General features: G+C 49.0%; 1 protein-coding gene across 1 annotated transcript in view; it reads left to right on the forward strand.

Annotated features, from left to right (window-relative positions):
* The first annotated feature begins 816 nt into the window (after positions 1-816).
* The window catches only part of COTL1 (coactosin like F-actin binding protein 1), a 40,187-nt gene continuing 27,688 nt past the window's right edge, over positions 817-13,315 (forward strand). Inside the window, exons 1-2 of the mRNA XM_019747133.2 lie at positions 817-1,076; positions 1,333-1,415. Coding sequence (XP_019602692.1) covers positions 1,000-1,076; positions 1,333-1,415 — 160 coding nt within the window. The 5' untranslated portion in view covers positions 817-999. The remainder of the gene's footprint in view (positions 1,077-1,332; positions 1,416-13,315) is intronic.

The raw sequence follows: 13,315 nt of genomic DNA on the forward strand, positions 1-13,315 counted from the left end.
TTCCTCCCCACCTAGAAACCTTGGAACCAAACACTGAGGTGGGGGCAGTCGCCTCTGGTTTGATGCATTAAGTCACCCACTTGGAGGTCCCCTTTGGAGCTGTGGAGCTCTGCAGCCCTGAAAGGTGGTAGTGGGGGGTTGTGTGTGGTGAGGGAGGAGAAAGGAGGGGGAATAAGGAGAGAGATGCAAGGTGGGGGAGGGAAGGAGAAGAGAAAGGAAGAGTTGGGGTGGGGATAAGGAAGAGAGGCAAGGCGGAGGGGGAAGGAGGAAGGGAGGTAGGCGGTTGGAAAGAGAGGGAGGGAATAGATGGGGGAAGGGGTTGGGGAAGTGGGAGGAGGCGCAAGTGGGGGAAAGGAGGGGGAGGGAACAGGAGGAAGGAACAAGGAGGGGGAGGAAGGAGAGAAAGTAGAGAAAGGGGAGGGAGAGGTGAAAGAGGGGTTGGGGAAGAGGAAATGGGGGGGAGAAGGAGTTGGGAGAGTGGAAGAATGAGGAGGGTGTTGGGAGAACAGGGGGAGGAGGAGGGAGAAGAGAGAAGAAGGGAAAAGAGGGAGGGAGAAGAAGAGGAGGAAGGAGGAGGGAGAGGGAGGAGGAAAAAGCCCCTTCTTCAGCTCCCGCTGCGCAGTTGCGCAACCCGCCCGGGCTGAGATTGGCCGGCAGCGAGTAAAGAGGCCACGCCCCCGAAACCCAGCGGCCAATGACGAGGGGGGGCGGGGGCGGCCGCGGCCTGGGCGGCCAATGGCTGGAGGTGGCCTGGGAGGGCGGCCGCGGTGCGGGGCGGGGCGGCGCGGCCGTGGTCCAGGCGCGAGCTCGGTGCACACTCGCAGCCACCGCCGCGCTTGGAGCTGGGATCTTGCAGCCCAGCGTCGCTGTCGCCGCTGCAGTCGCTAGCTGCCGTCGCCCGCCCGCCTTCGGCGAGTCCCTGCTGCTCTCGGATCTCTGCGGCCGGTACGGGAAACGCTCGATCGCTCTGGGCAGTGTCCCCACTGCGGCCCCGCGGCGATGGCCACCAAGATTGACAAAGAGGCTTGCCGGGAGGCGTACAACCTGGTGCGCGACGACGGCTCGGCCGTCATCTGGTGAGGAACTTTATATTGCTCTCCAGGCCCTGCTCCCCAAGCTCGCGAGGGGCCTGGTGCTCTGAGCCGTCTTCCAGACGGGACGGATTAAGGGTCATCCCGTGCTGTCTTCTGCAGCCTTAACCCAGGACAGAGTGGAAAGCCAGCGCTGGCTTCTCCCCAGCCAGAGCATCTTTTAGATTGTCCTGCTGGAAGCTGGGCACCGTGCAGCTACCAACGCTGATGTGTGTGTGTTTTTTCTTCTCCCAATCCAAAGGGTGACTTTTAAATATGATGGCTCCACCATCGTCCCCGGTGAGCAGGGAGCAGAATATCAGGACTTCATCCAACAGTGCACAGGTAGGAGGAGACGAGCCTTTTGGGGGGGAATTCCTGATTTTGGGGGACATTATTAACGTCTGGGGAGAGGAGTGGCAGTGGCCACCCTGGGCATCTCTGGTGCTGGGGGAACAAGATTTGAGCGTTTTAAAGCCTCAGAAAGCCTTCTCCCCTCTGGATATCCAGAGCAACCAGAGGTGACCCACCGACCACCTGGCTTCTTTGCTCCACAGTACTCTCTCCAGGTGGGACAGCTCCTTTGCCCCCTTCGGGTCACTGGTTTTCCACAGACAACTTATGTGGTTCCAAACTCCAGTGTTCAGCCCTCCCACCTTTCCCTTTGATTGTCAGTGAGCCAAAATAAAAACAATCCTGGAGCTTATTGCAAGAGAAACAAACTGTCAGCTGCACCCTCCTTTCAACCCCAATCATTGCCAGTGTGCTGGTTATATATATATGTTTTTTATTTGAAGACTATAGAGCTAGCTATGAAAGGATACACATAAATAGGATTCTATTTATATGAAATTGTAGAAAAGGCAAAACTAATCTGTGGTGTGAAAAGTCACCATCGTGGTCACATTTCAGGATAGATAGCTACTGACTGGGAGAGCGGCCCTAGGAAGGCTTGGGGAGATGGGGTGTTGGAAATGTCTCCTATTTCCATCTGGGGGGTGTTACAGAGGTGTGTACGTACGTAAGAAATCATTAAGCAAATACTAAGATTTGTAAACTTTGTGCATTTCCCTGGTGTATATTGAACCATTAAAAGGAAAGGACACGTGGTGTGTATAACCATGAGCCCCTCAACAGAGGCGAAGGCTCAGACTCGGTGGTAATAGGACCCTTTAAAGTTGAGATTGGAGAGTGGGCTCTCTCCTGGCCTCTGGTCTCTAGCTTGGAAACAGATATATTCAGACAAAGGCAGTGCAGCCTGGAGGTTAGGGTGGAGCCTCTGAGCCAGCTAGGTAGGTGGTGTTGAATCCCAGAGTGGCTACTTCCGAGCTGTGTGGTTTGGGGCAAGTTAACGTGGCATGGGAGGGGGCCCTTGGTTTCCTCGCCTGTAATCTTGGGTGGCTGTTGTAAAGATAAGTGAGTTAATGTGTGTCAGATTCCTAGGACTGCCCTTACAAACTACATGGTCCTTTGTGAAATAAATAAAAAATACAAAATTATGCCAAGAATCATGTGACTGCTCCTTTCACTAACTGCTTCCTTAATCAAATGATATGTTGCACTTAGTCTAATTCAAAGACTATTTATGAAGTGTCTGCTATGAGCTGGGTGGTTGGTACTAGGGTTTTTTTTTGTTTTGTTTTGTTTTAATGTTCTTCCAACTAAAATGTCTCCCTGAGAGCTGCCTCTAGACATGCATGCATTGCTTTTGTAAAGAATTGGTTTAAAATATCAGACATGTAAAGTACTAGAACAACTCACATATCTCAAGCTGCACAGAGCCTCTTGTGGAGAGTTGGTGGGGTCAGGATTTGGACCAAGGCCCCTGACTTAAGAGCCGTCTGGACCATCGTTATCCTTCCACTATCATGGTGAATGCTTTTGCGAGGGGAATAAGTGTACTCTTGACTTTCCCCTGATTTGGTGCACAACTAGAAGATTCAGCAGTATTTTTTGCCTTGCTGGCTCTGAGGCTTTGTCTCATAGGCCAGCTTGCCTCCTCCCTGAACTTGGGGACAGTAAACTAGCAGTTTTTTCCTCCTCCTGGCTGTCCATCACTTACTCCCCATCAGACTGGGTTCCGCCTCTGGAGCTATTGTTCTCTCCACCAAGTAGGAGAAGGTGACCCAGGGAAGAAAGAGCATCCTGTCAATACATTCCGAACAGATGCTCCTGGCCACTGGGGCTGCTAAGCTGGAAGGGCTTGCTAGGGTCAGAGAACACTTCCTTCCTCTCTTGGGCTTTGTGGTTTTTTTTTACTCTGACCCTTCCCCCAATGACAGGGATGGGAGTGGAGCATGCCTGGTGGGGGAACTAAAAATGCTTTCCCTGCTGCTTGTTGATCTTATGAATGGGTTGTGGGACCTGAAGGCTCTGTCTGCTTTGGCTGGAAGTCTGTCTGCCTTCCTTCCCTAGCCATCTGTTGGACAAACGTATAGGCCGGTTATGGGTGCCGTGTCTGCTCTTGTTCCTCTCAGAAAAGCTGTTCCTTCCCACTGCTGTGTCCTTATAACCTATTGACAAAGGAATCAGAACACCAACTAGTGACTTTTGATATATTTGTCCCTGCTCTTGACATGCCTTATCTCTGTTGCTGAGATTGTTCCCCTTCTACAGATGAGTAAACCAAGGTCCAGAGAAGTTAAATGACTTGTCCGAGATCACACAGTAGGTCACTGCAGAGCTGGGACTTGAACCCAGGCAGGCTGGCTCCGAGGCCAATGTTCTTGGCCTTTTTGCTTCAAGGAAGTGGTTTAGAATCTCATCTCCAAGCCATGAGGCTTTAGTTGGTACCGTAGGTTCTGGTCAGGGCTTGTGGGGTTGTTTGCAGCTTACAAAGGACATGTTTGCCCACTCAGGTGATGCAGGGAGCGCTTTGTGGCCCTAATTGCCAGCCACGTGTCCTGACAAGCCTGAGGGTCCCCTCTAGCACAGGTTTCCTGTTTCCAAACATCTTCTCACAAGGTGCACAGAGGACTTGGGAGTCTGAAAACCACACCTGGTCTCTGCCTCTCGCTTGGGGGCTGTCGGGATGGGAGTGGGAAGTTAGCTCCTGGGCTCTCTCTTCCCTGACAGTCCCCCCTGAGTCAGTATCTCTCCGTAACACCCTCTTCCCCTGTCCTCTCCTCTCCGCCTACTGTCTTCCTTCTCTTGTCCTTCCCCAGCATTTTCCAGAAAAATCTGCCTGTCTAGCCTGCAGCTCTCATCTCTCCTCAGCTCCCAGGCCGGGCCTCTCCTTGTCCACTGCAGCTGTTTACTGGAAGGTCGCTGATCTAGAAAGTTGCTGGGCCGTCATCTTCCTGTTTCTTTCTGCTGGCAGGATTTGGAGCCCTCTGTGGCCCTGCGCTGGACTCCTCTGGCCCCTCTTTCTGCGCTAAGCACTCCTGCACTAGCCACCTCTGCTCTTGCTTCTGCCCCATACTTCTGTCTGTGTGAAAGATCTTTCAGGTGCAGTGAGAGAAGCCCCACGCAGGTTGGCTTAAGCAAAAAATCAGTCTGTAGCTTCCATGGTTGGAAAGTCCAGGAGAAGTGCTAGCTGCAGGTAAGGCTGCCCAAACTCAAACCCCCTCTCCTCCATCTCCTAGCTCTGCCTTCACCATCATCACCCTTCTTGTGGGCAGGAGGGCAGCTTCTCTGGGAGGGGGTGATACAGATGGCCACCAGCTGCCTCAGCCAGGCCACAGGCAGAGCCATCTCAGTGGAGAGAGAGAGAGAGACCCTTTGCCAGTGATTTTGCATCTCCAGACCGACAGACTCTCCTTTGCCTGGCTGGATTCATGTGCCCCTTTTGAACTAATCCCTGGCACTCTGGCTGGCTAAGCCTGGATCAGTGCCCATTGCTGGAGTGGGGGAGAGGCAACCCTACCCAAACCAGGAGATCAAGTGAGGGAGGGTTCCTTCCTAAGGGAAAAGGGTGTGTGTGTGTGTGTGTGGGGTGGTGTTGGTGGTGGTGGGTGGGTGCTACTTCTGGAAGAGAGGCAAACTACAAACAGGTCCATTGCCTCTCAGCTGCCACCGCCTTATTGCAACAGTCTTTTAGGCCTTTTTGGGTTATATCCGGTCTACCCTCTATCACTGGAGTCACCTCCTAAAGCCCATCTCTAATCAAGTCACCCCTCAGCTCATTAACCTTCTGTGGCACCCCTCTGCCCGTTGAATGAAGCACAGGCTGTCCGATTGGCATCACAATCAATGTCTCCACCTACATCTCCTGCCCAATAGCTCCCTGCACACCCTTCTTTGTGTGCCTGCAGCCTGACACAGTGTCACACTCCCAGCCTTCGAGCCTTTGATTTTGGATGTTCCTTCCAGGTGGAATTCCTCTTCCCTATCTCAGCCCATGTCGGATGCAGCCTGGTTCCATCCCTTCTTTGGGTCAAAGCCAGGACACTTTGGAATCAGAAAAGCTCTACATTCACATCCCTACTGTACCTCTCTCTTGTTATGTGGCCTTGGGAAAGGACCTCCCTTCCGCTGGGCCTCAGTTTTCTGGTGTGTAAAATGGGGATCCTGACAGTGCCTTCCTCTGAGAGTGACGGAGGGGGTTCACAGAAATATTATGTCTAAAATGAGAGCGCAGACACCTGATGCACATTGGCTCTCATTACTGTCACTTTATAGCATTATTTTTACTCTTACAGCACTTACGAGGACATTGTGCTGTCTGTTCTGAAGCCTTCTGTGCATGCCCCAGCTCAGCACACAGTGGGCACTTAACCCCAGGCTCGCCCCTGGTAGGTGCTAGACCCTAGGCTGGCATGCAGTAGGCATCAGGCCCCATGAGGGCATGCATTAGACCTTTGCCCAGGTCCGCATACTGTAGGTGCTCAGTACATGCTAAGAGGTGCTTAGCACAGTGGTTAAAGGTTTGGCCTGGATTAGACAGCCTGGGTTTCAATACTTGCCAGTCATGTGACTTAGAGCACCCACCTGGTCATCCTTGGTCATCCTTCTGCTATAGTGTCATTAGGAGGAGTAAGGAAGCAAGTCCGTGGCACCTAGCATAGAGTAGGTGCTCCATAATGTTAATTACTATGGTTGTCATCTAATTTGATCAACGAGGAAGTAGAGTATGTGATCTGATAGCACCAGAAAGGTGGGAGGGTGAAGAGGCGCTGGGAGGAAATGGGTACTGAGCTGCGCTGGAGGGTCTCTGGTTTCCTTGACAGCCATGAGGGGAGTCAGGAGGAGCCCGGGCTCAGCTGGCAAAGGCTGCAGGAAAGGAGCCATTTGCCAGACTGGCTGGACACATGATCTCTCTGATCGAAGTAGAAAGGGCTTACAGATCACTCATATGTGACGAGGCAGTGGCTTGGACTATAAAATCACATTCTGTTTTTGCACCTTACAAGTAATACATGTTTTTTATAAAATATTCAGAAACCAAGACTAAGAGAAAAGAGAATAAAAACCAGATATAGTTCAGATATAGTTTTACCATGCAGAAATATGTTCATTCCTTTGTTCATTCCTTCATTCATTCTCTCTTTCCTTTCTCTCCCCTCCCCTTCCCTCCCCTCCCCTCCTTTTCCCTCCCCTCCCTCCCTCTCTCCCTTCCTTGGGCCTTTGATTTTGGATATTCCCTCCAGGTAGAATTCCTCTTCCCTATCTCAGTCTTTCTAGGACTCAGCCACCCACCCAGCCTACTTCCTTCCCTCCCTTCTTTTCCTCCCTCCCTCCCTCCCTCCCTCCCCTCCCTCCCTTCCTTCCTTCCTCCAATGGACATAAGTGGCTACTCTGCAGGGTACTTTTCTAGGCACTGAGGATAAATATGGAAACAGAGCAGGTCCCTGTCCTCATGGAACTGACGTTTTATTGTCATTGCCCAGCTTTCAAAGTGGCTACATAATGTTCTCTCATATAAATGTAACATTGTTTAACTGTTCCTTTATGGATGGACCCCAAAGTACTCTGTTGCAAGTAGTTTTATTTTGGAAAGAATCCAGGTATCTGGGAATGAATCCAATTTTCTGTTGGTGCAGATTTTAAAGCTGATCAATATGAGCATTGACGGTGGAGCCAGGGTGTCTTGCCTTGACTTGTAGCTTTGCGGTGCCGTGTGACCTTGGACAAGTCAGTCTCACAGATTCTGTCACCTTGTCTGTGAGATGAGGATAATGATTGAACATAATGCCCAAGGTTGTTGTGAGGGCCAATTGACATGATACAGTTAAAGCTTGGAGGGTAGTGCCTGGTGGTCATTGCTCAATAAATTTGGCTATTGTTAATGTAGCATCTTCTTGGAAGGTGTTGTACATCAATGGATAGGTTGAAATTAATTTGATGTGTGGGGTAGTTACCAGAAAAGGTGCATTCATGGAGGGCACTGTCAGCATGAAGTTGATTTGGGGTGGATGTCTTGTGATGTTGGCTGGAGGATGATTTGTGTGCAGATGATATTCCCATGATGCTCTGGTGAGCCTGGAGTGTTCAGCTCAAAACATTACTCACAGAGATGTGAGGTTCGATGTTTCTGTCTGTCCAGCATCCCATCCTTTGGGGCAACTTCTCCATCCTATTTCATAATAATCCTGCTCAGCCAATGTAGTTCCTGCATGGCTGACTCCACCCCTCCCCACAGGGAGGGCACATGATCCAGACCTGGCCAATCAGAGTAAGCCATCCCCTCTGTTAACTGATTAGTTCAGGGTTGGGCCCATGTGACTCAAGTCAAGCCAATCAGATTCATCCCTGAGTCTCTGGATAGAGTTCTTGGGAAAGAATCCCTTTATCTTTCTCTGGGGTTAAGACCTGTAAGCATAATAAAAAGGCTTGGAACTTAAAGGGGACCCATCATTTGAAGAAAGAACCTGTCTGAAAAGTCAGGAACAGAGCCAAAGATGGGGAGTGGACACCAGATGACATGGCTTAAAACCTTGGATCCAGACATTTGAATTTTTTTGAACCAATGGAATTTTTTTTTTCTTAAGCCAGCTTGAATGAGTTCTTTATCCTTTCCATCTAAGAGTTCTGGCCATAATCCTCAGGGTGGTCAGCTGGGAACAGGCTAAAAGAGAATAATCCAGGTTGGCAAGGAATTCAAAACCTTTCATCTGAGCATTGACTGAGAAAATTGGGCATATTTAACCTGGAGGAGTGACACCTCAGGAGGACATGACTGTTGTCTTGAGATGTTTGAGGGACTGTCGTGGGGAAGATATAAACTACTTTAGTGTTCCTACCCCCATGCCAACCCCATGTGGTAGAAGAGGACCAAACAGTAGAAATTTCAGTGATAGATTTTGGGTACATGTGAGGGAGAGCTGTCCTCCAGTTAGAATGGACTGTTACTGAAGGTAGTGACACCCCCATCATGGAAGGTATGTCAGGAGAGGATGTTTGACCACTTGGCCTAGATGTTTAAGAAAGAGATTGAAAGAGGCCCCCCTTGACCGTGCACTCTCTTCTCTCACAGCCCCCTTCTCTGGTATTCTGCACTGGGGAGAATGACAAAATGCATTAACGTAGGCCTGGACAATGTTAACAACCTCTAGGGTGGGGTCAGCTTTACCAGGTACTGAGAGTGGCAGTGGGATGATTCCGAAAGAGAATGGGGGTGTGTTTACTGTTAAAGAGAAAAATTATTCATTCTGATGCTTGTTAAAGAATGGTAAGGTAGACTTTATCCAGGGGGACCATTGTGATCGGTGTAGGGACCACTGCAATGAGGTTTGGTAGTAGAGGAGAAAAATTGGGTACAACTGAGAATTCAATAAAAAAAAGTGGAAATTTATTGTCCAAGAGCAGGGTGGGGCGGGAGGGGGAGGGGGTGGCCAGTGGATAGAAAAGTACCAAGAGGAAACATCAGGGGTAAAGGGGATTCTGGCTAAACCAACCTAACAAGATTCTTGCTGAAGGCAGCCCAGGGTGATCAGACATCCCCAGGGGGGTCGTGGAAGATGAGGAACATGCTTATATATGAAGGGTGATCAGATAAAGAGTCTGGGGGATTCTGGCTAAACTGACTTAGCAGGAATGTTGCCAAAATCAGATGATGCAGAGATGAACACACAAGTCCATAGGTTGAGACGTAGTTGAAAAAGAGCTCAGAGAGCCTGGCTAGAGTTTGGTCAACTTGAGAATCTTTGCCATAACCAAAAGAAGGGGGATGGGATGCAAGAGACAGATATACTTGCGGTCCATGGCTCTGTGTGTAGCTGTACAACACACATACAATTGGCAGTCTGTGTACCATGCTGTTGTGCACTTGGATTTTTTTCCCCCTAACTGCACATACACATATGGATTTCAGAAATTTGAGTGAGAAGGAAAGGAGAGAAGTTGTCTAGTGAGTCTACGGGAATCTGAGGTCAAAAGGAAGCTTTAAATTAGTGCTTTGGACATTGTAAAGTGCTAAACAGTGTGTCAGTTATGCATTCAACAAACATTGATTGAGCACTGGTTTTGTTCCAGAAACAATGTGGTACCCTAGACGGCTATTGAGCCATTGCCTTCATAGTTCTCTGCAACATTCAAGCCTTCTGTCCCCACATACCTGTTTCTGGGAGGTCCTGAGCTGCATGGCATGGCTTGTGTCATAAGGTGCATGCGTTTTGTGATAGCTCTTTGTTTGGATTGGCTCTTGGCGATATTTGTGCTTCCTTTTGAGTTTGTGGCCACATCTGTCATGGGGAAGGTTGCTAACTGTCCATCTTCCTGGTAAGTAGGGTGTCCCTTGTTCAGAAAAAGTGTTCAATTAGGTGAATTGAATTGAGTTTTAGCTCTTTGAAAATCCTTAGGAGTCAATGCAAACTTTTTGGAAGTGTTGCTTGTGGATTGTATAGATAATTATGTCCACCGGCTCCCCTCCCCTCCTTTCTTCACCTTGTTACATTCTGGTGTCCCCCACACCCAAAGCATGGAACCCCATGCATGCAAAGGTCTTCGGTTATCTTCTAGTTGCCACATTTAGTGGCCATTTCTTTGTCTTTATTCCACTTTCGCTCCCTCAAGCATTTGTCAGTGATCTCTACTTACTGAAAATCTAATTTCCCTTCCCTCTGCTTCTGCCCTGCAATGCTCCCTTAGTTCTCCTTCTGTGTCTCTCATCTCTTGTTCTCACTTCCTTCTGCTGGTTCTCCTTTCCTTTCCTGCACCATAAGTGTGGGTGTTTCCCAGGGCTCTGCCCTTAATCACTGTATTTCCTTCTCCAAGAAATTTACTGGGCACCTACTGTGTGCCAAGCCCACTGCCAAGTGCTGAGTTAGGCCCTTGCTCTGACTCTAGTGAACAGTCCAGGCCAGAGGTGGCTTTCTAAACTTCACATTGGGTTGTATCAACTCCTCTCCCCTTAAGAACATTTTGTAGCTTTTGCCCATAAGGTCCAAATACTTAGAGATGACACGGATGCCCTTTATGACAGGATGCTATTAGCAAAATGGTTTCTAGCGCTTGGTGTGACCGATGCCATCTTAAGAAGCAAGTTGCTCTCAGTGACCTGGGTCATCCCGGGAGGGGTGGGCTTTGGACGATGCAGCTTGTAACAAGCGCGTACCAGGTGGCTTCAAGCCACCTGTGTTCCTCGAGGCTCTATATATCAAGCTCGCATCCCGTTGGGTGCGGAGATCCACCATCTCGCTGTTGCCCAAGTTACCCATAAATTCCCCTAATAAACTTTTTGGTTTAATTATGGAATTTTCAGCCGCTTGCTTTAGTTGCTTGGCTGTGTCCTCCTTTGGAGGTCAGTTCCAGGACACCTTGGCACATTTTCCCAACAGATGCTTTCTAGCTAACCACCCATCCCCAATGCACATCGTCAAAATACAGCATTCTGACCTCGTGGACGCCCGAATGCCAGGCACTCAGTGGCTGCTTTGCCTGTATTAGCTCATCTAATTGTTTCCATCCATGAGGGCCGTGGATGGAATGAGTACAATGACACCCTAAGTAGGAGTCATCCCCGTTTTACTGATGAGGAATCTGATGGTTTCCATGGAGAAACGAAAGTCACTTGCTGGAATGGTACAGTTAAGTGGGAAAACGGGACTTGGAAGCCAGGTCTATGACTGAGGCTCCCCACTTTCCCCCTGCACTGTACTGCCCTGCCCTCCCCTTTTTTAATGACTTGTGGGCAGTCTCCCATTTTGCTTTCCTGGAGGACTTACATATATTCGTCAAAGCCCAGTGCAAATGTCCCCTCTGCTCAGATGCCTTCCTTGCCTTTGTGATGCCATCCCATTATGCGGAGGTTACGTGCTTGTCTGTTTCTTCAATTCCATGATTAAATCTTTTGGAAAGAGGGACTTTGTCACTCTGGAGGTGGTTTCCTCAGTGGAAAATCCCCACCCCTCATGGGTAGCCAGTCCCACTCTCTTTGTCCCCAGTGGGTGTGTCACTCCCTGTATGGGCCCAAGTCATGGGCTGTAGCACTTACCAGTTCCCCAAGTTATCCCATGAGCATGTGTCTCTGTCTTCTGACTCTCCTGCTAGAATCTGAGCTCCTGGGGGAGGTGGGATCCTGGTCTGTTTGGGTCTCTGCTGTGTCATCAGCACTCAGCATTCTCTTCAGACAGTTGTTGAATCGATGAATGAATGACAGTCTCGAGATGTTTGAGAGCTGAGCTCACCCCTGGAAGGCCTGCTGTCCCCTCTGCCAACATAACAGCCCAGTGGTCCATAGGGAGGGTGAGCAGGCACTGAGACTCCCTGGTTGATGCCCCTGGCCCATGCCCCCACCCTCCATTGGCCTCTGGCCCAGGTCTTCTACCTGGAGCCCCTGCGTGGCTGCGTTCCTCACCGATTTCATTTTATGCCTTTGGCTTTTCAAATTCAGCTCAGTGGCCTCAGCAGAGGCAGGTCCCCTGAGGCAGGGCTGTTGCCTCAGCATTTTATATTTTATTTCACCAGTGCATTTTGAAATTAACCTGCTTTAGATCCTATTTTAGTTCTAGACTTAGTTTTTGATCATCTATCTCATTTTTTTATCGTGTACTTATTCTTTTTTATCTCCTATGCGTTTGTGTAAACTTCCTTGCCAATAATAAGTCAGAATAATACTTGAAAAAATAATGGCGAAGACTGAACTTTTATTTGCCAGGCATTGTGCTAAGGCCATTGTATGAGTTTCCTATGGCTGAGGTAACAAATTTCCACAAACTTAGTGGCTTAAAACAACATAATTTTATTATTTTATAGTTCAGAAGGTCAGAAGTCCAAAGTCAGTTTCCGTGGGCTAAAATCAAGGTGTCAGCAGGGCTGGTTCTTTCTGGAGGCTCGAGGGGAGAATCCATTTCCTTGCCTTTTCCAACTTCTAGAGACCGCGCACATCCCTTGGCTCGTGGCTCATGGCCCCTTCCTCCGTCTTCCAGGTCAGCAGTGGCAGGCTGAGTCCTCACAGTACTATCTCTCTGGTTATGATTCTCCTACCTCCCTCTTCTCCATTTGAGGGTGCTTGTGATGACATTGGGCCCACCCGGATCATCTAGGATCATCTCCCCATGTCGAGATCCTTAACCATAGCTTCAGGGTCCCTTTTGTCATATCAGGTCACATAGTCACAGGTTCCGGAGATTAAGACATAGACATCTTTAGGGGACACTGTTTTGCTAGCTACAGTCATCTAATCAGGATTTCATTTAATCTACACCGTGACCCTGTATGGTAGGCTCTGTTGTTATTCCCATTTCAGAGATGGGAAAATTGAGGCTCAAACATGAAGGCACTGGCCCAGGGTTGAGCAAGGAGGATGAGCAGTGTTCCTTACCCAGGGCCTTACTCACTCCTGACACCCTGCTGCTTTCTGACACTTGCAGCTGGAATTCTTTTGAAATAAGGAAGGAAGAAAGACCCCAGGCAAGATGTTACTTTTGTTTCCATTTTTATTGAGAAATAATTAACATACATCAAGCACTGTATAAGTTTAAGGTGTACAGCATGATGGTTTGATTTACATATATGGTGGAATGATTCCCACAACAGGTTCAGCTAACATCTATCATCTGATACAGATACAATAAAAAGAAAAGAAAAAATAATTTCTCCTTGTGATGAGAACTCTTAGGATCTACTCTCCTAACAACTTTCCACAAGCTCTTTTCTTGAAAGCTAAGGGACAGCTCTAAGGCCTGTGCCACTGGCTCGTGTCATGTTTGTGGGACTACGCAGCTCAGAGGTAATTTTTCCGCCTTTGTCGCAGTGGAAAACCTGTGAGGATCTCTGGGGAGCAACACTCTGTAATTCAAACGCCTCCATCCTTCCCAGGGTAAAATTCTAATTTCGCTTTTATTGTCTGAAAGGCTATCCCTTGG

Source organism: Rhinolophus sinicus, linkage group LG11, assembly GCF_036562045.2.
Source record: "Rhinolophus sinicus isolate RSC01 linkage group LG11, ASM3656204v1, whole genome shotgun sequence".
Taxonomy (NCBI): Eukaryota; Metazoa; Chordata; class Mammalia; order Chiroptera; family Rhinolophidae; genus Rhinolophus; species Rhinolophus sinicus.